The 4,219-nt window shown below is 40.6% G+C and overlaps 1 protein-coding gene across 1 annotated transcript in view; it reads right to left on the reverse strand.

The window, feature by feature from the left end:
• Nucleotides 1-1,687: 1,687 nt before the first annotated feature.
• Nucleotides 1,688-4,219, reverse strand: part of LOC122251302 (tyrosine aminotransferase) — a 33,203-nt gene continuing 30,671 nt past the window's right edge. Inside the window, exon 10 of the mRNA XM_043013120.2 lies at nt 1,688-3,540. Coding sequence (XP_042869054.2) covers nt 3,232-3,540 — 309 coding nt within the window. The 3' untranslated portion in view covers nt 1,688-3,231. The remainder of the gene's footprint in view (nt 3,541-4,219) is intronic.

Raw genomic sequence — 4,219 nt, forward strand, 5'->3', positions numbered from 1 at the left:
AGTCCTTATTTATTTCTTCTTTCTATATCATTTTTTTTGTTTATAGTCTTTCTCTCGCTCTCTCTCTCTCTCTCTCTCTCTCTCTCTCTCTCTCTCTCTCTATATATATATATATATATATATATATATATATATATATATATATATCCCCTCTCTCTCTCTTTATCTATCTATCTCTCTCTCTCTCTCTATCTATCTATCTTTTTATCTCTCCCACGCTCCTCCCCCTTTTTACCTGTTAACTCATTAATCTTGCGTCATCCTCATTTCTTTACCATTAACCTTTTTCCCCCCTTTCTATGGACAAAATTCTCAAGAGCCATTTTTCAGACATCATTTTTAAGGTGTTGCCCTCAAAGTCCATAGGAGCTTCAAGGTCCATAATGATCGTATTTACAGAATGAGGGAGAAGAGGGGAAAGAGAGGGGATGGGAAAGTAGGAGGAGAGGTAGAGAGGGATAGATGGAAGGAGGAGAAGAGAGGGGGAGAAGGGAAAGGCGGGGGAGGGGGGAGGGGGGGTAAAGGGGAAGAGAGAGAAAGGTAGGGAGGATATTTGGAAAGGGGAAAAGGAGGGGAGAAAGATAAGAGGAATAGGATGAGGGGATAGAGTAGAGGGGGAAAAGGTAGACAGAGATAATGACAGAGAGAGAGATTAATTAAAAAGAAAAAAAACGATATACAGACACAGACAGAGACAGACAAACATACAAAGAAATAAACAAAGAAAGGGAAAAAAAATAGAACAGAAAAAAAAACACGCAGCTGTCTTCGAAAGTTCCGCCAGCTCGGTCACGTGACGCCAAAGACCCGGGCAATGCATCAGCCTCACCCAGCCCGAGGTTCCTCAAAACCATCAATTCCCTTCGTCTTGGTGTTCCTGACTTGAGTTGGGGCTTCTTGGGGGGCTCGAAGGAGGTGTGCGAGGCGCCGGGGAGAAATGAAGAATATATGTAAATATAAACTGTGAAAAGTGGTGATATATTTGAGTTCTGTTGCTCGCGGTTCTGTGGGAAAGAGGAGGGCCTGGCTGGTCTGTGGAAATACGCACACGCAGGCAGAGGTGTGTGTGTGTGTGTGTGTGTGTGTGTGTGTGTGTGTGTGTGTGTGTGTGTGTGTGTGTGTGTGTGTGTGTTCCGTTTGCAGGATTTTCATAACTGGCAATAGTAATCGTATCAGTAATAGTAATAATAATAGTACTGGTAGAATTAGTGGTTGTTACATTGTATCAGTAGTCGTTATTTTATTGTTAGAAGGAAGAACAAATAAAAGAAGCTGCATTTGTAACAGCTGTTTTTGTCTCAATAATAGTACTACTGTTGGTAATGGTAGTCATAGCCCTCCTAATTATCAATGTTACTAATAATTGTCGCCTTAGTCGTACTAATATTGCCATTATTACTAGCCGTAGTTGTGATAATATTAGTAATAGGACTAGTAATGGTAGTCGTAGTAGTCTTATGAGAAGTATCACTAGCAACTGTGGTATCATTTGTAGCTATTGCAATACATTGACAAAAATAGCAATACCAGCAATATTCGTGGTTGCAGTAGAAATAACCCCAATGGCAATGGCCGTTATAACAATCTTATCATCATCATCATCATAAAATTAGCTTCATAGATATTGCATATCAATTAATCAAGCCTTCTCACAGTTGGTAAAGGTTTACAAAATAAAACATTTAACGAAATAAAGCAATTTATTACACCGTGCATAGCGCTGCCATCTGACGGCCAAAACACACAACTTCATATTTCTACATAATCAACCTTAGCTTTCTAGACGACTATCAAGAAGGCTTAATATCTAAATAAAAATATCGTCTTCTCTTAACAACACCCTAGAGCACCTAAACAATACTACATGTACTAACACACGAAATAAAAATCTATACATTTATAATGATCAGTAATTCAATGCGTTATATGACGTTTAGTGACAGCGAGACGAGGAATGAGACCTAAACATGACATCAACAAGCCTTTAGTGTCGTTTTCTTGCCTTTTATTCATGACAAGATGACCCTTGTTGCTTTGCGTTTGTTTTGTGTTTGTATGAAGTATGTCCTTGCACATATCCCGGTTCATATACTTACAAAGATATTAAGGATAGGAAACAGAGCAAAAAATAAAAATAAAATAAAATAACGCTACCCCAACAAGACAAGGCAATTAGTTACAAAAAATATTTCGCTTAGAATTAGATGATTCTCTATCGTAATTTGGCATCTAACTCGTATTATAGATTGAATATGATTTAATTTGTACAAAGGTGAATGTTTTTCAGTTTTTTTTGTCTTTTTTTTTTATCTAACTACCTCTATAAATCTGTTTGTTGATATTTTTAGCATTACTATTTTTCAAGGAAAGTCGACTCGATCTTAAACATTATGTATACAATACATTCTGGCGGATGTTGAGCAATACACTATGACTTCTTCAATAGATTTAAACAACAGACACACGCACATAAACATGCGCCCCGATTCACGCGTACACGAACGAACTTACGAACACAGAAAATAGAGACCCGCATCCTTCAGGAAATAGTGACGAATATATACAACAAAGGGATTTCATGAATCTTAACGATTAGTATCATCTTGATCCACATAAATGCTTGACGTATTTTTTTTTTTTTTTTTTCAATTCTCTCTCTTAATTAGCAACGTATATAAAATCTCGCTCGTCTCTCCCTCCATTATATAAACAGGACGGAAACAAACAGTTCGCTAATGTAGAAAAGGTATAAAATGATACCAGTGTAAGTGTTTGTTATCATTCATACTTTTCTACAGAGGACGGAAGATAAGAAACAAAATAAGGAAGAGAAGCGCAAGAAATTCGTTTTCTGTTTTCATTTGTATCATAACCATTTGTACTGCCTTTATTTCGAAACTAATAATAGAATAAAGATTAATTCTGTTTGATGACAGACAATTACGTGTTCTAAGTGATACTGTCGTTACTCATTCACGAATAGACTTTATGCTGCATAGGCTAGAACGTAAACATTGGAGCATTATAGTTCAAACCTTCTTTCTCTCTCTCTCTCTGTCTGTCTCTCTCTCACCCTCACTCTCACTCTCACTCTCACTCTCTCTCTCATTCTCTCTCTCTCTCTCTCTCTCTCTCTCTCAAATTATTCACATTTCTTCCTTTACACCCCCAAAAAAAGTTATCAAAATATCTCGAACTCTCGCCGCACGCCAGCGAAGAGGCCCTTCCCCCTTAGTCGGTTTCCATCTCCGCCACCAGGGTCGCTGCAGTCTCCAGGGCCGTCGCCTTCGCCAGCACTTTCGCTTCCTCGACAGAAGTCATCACCACGCCGTTGTAGGAGCCGTTGGAGCAGCCGTTGCCGTTGGCGTGGCCGTTGGAGGCGCCGTTAGTCACGCCGTTGCTCACGCCGTTGGAGGAGACGGCCGTGCTAGGGGCGTGGTAGTGACGGACGCAGAAGGAGCTGATTCTGTTGCACGCCTCTTGGAGCTGTTTCTCCGGCACCGTCAGCACGATCCTGACGTAGTTCGGGAAGTCGAAGCACTGGAATGCGATGCGGAATTAGGAAAGGGTTCGCTAAGAGATCATCCCTGCCTTTCATAGACAAACCTTTTCTAATGTTTATTGTTTTGATTTTGTTTTACTGGAGAAAATATGTTTCGATGTCGCATGTGAACTGACAGCATTCGGTTTATGCCGTAGAGATTGATACAGATACATATGCATATTAGAAATGACACAGACGTGTGTGTGTGTGTGTGTGTGTGTGTGTGTGTGTGTGTGTGTGTGTGTGTGTGTGTGTGTGTGTGTGTGTGTGTGTGTGTGTGTGTGTGTGGATAAAGAATGTGATCACGTTGGTAAGATGACCTTGATACTAATTTTTACTCAGTGGTGAATTAATCATATATATCTGTGTATATATGTCTGTGTGTGTGTGTGTGTGGCTGTGCGTGTGTATGTGTGTCTGTCTGTCTGTCTCTGTCTGTCTGTCTGTCCGTCGGTCTATCTGCCTGCCTGTCGGTCTGTCTGTGTCTGTGTGTGTGTGTATGTGTGTGTGTGTGTGCGTGTGTGTCTGCGTCTGCGTCTGTGTGTGTGTGTGAGAGAGAGAGTGGTGTGACTGATATGTGTGATGTGATTGCGTCAAACAGTAACACACTCGAGGCGCAGCCCGGAAAGGCCCCGAGAAGCGAGCCTGTGCCATAAGAGGACACGGCATTGTGCA

This window comes from Penaeus japonicus, unplaced genomic scaffold (assembly GCF_977035675.1).
Source record: "Penaeus japonicus unplaced genomic scaffold, GWHDUDI00000001_assembly GWHDUDI00000005, whole genome shotgun sequence".
NCBI lineage: Eukaryota > Metazoa > Arthropoda > Malacostraca > Decapoda > Penaeidae > Penaeus > Penaeus japonicus.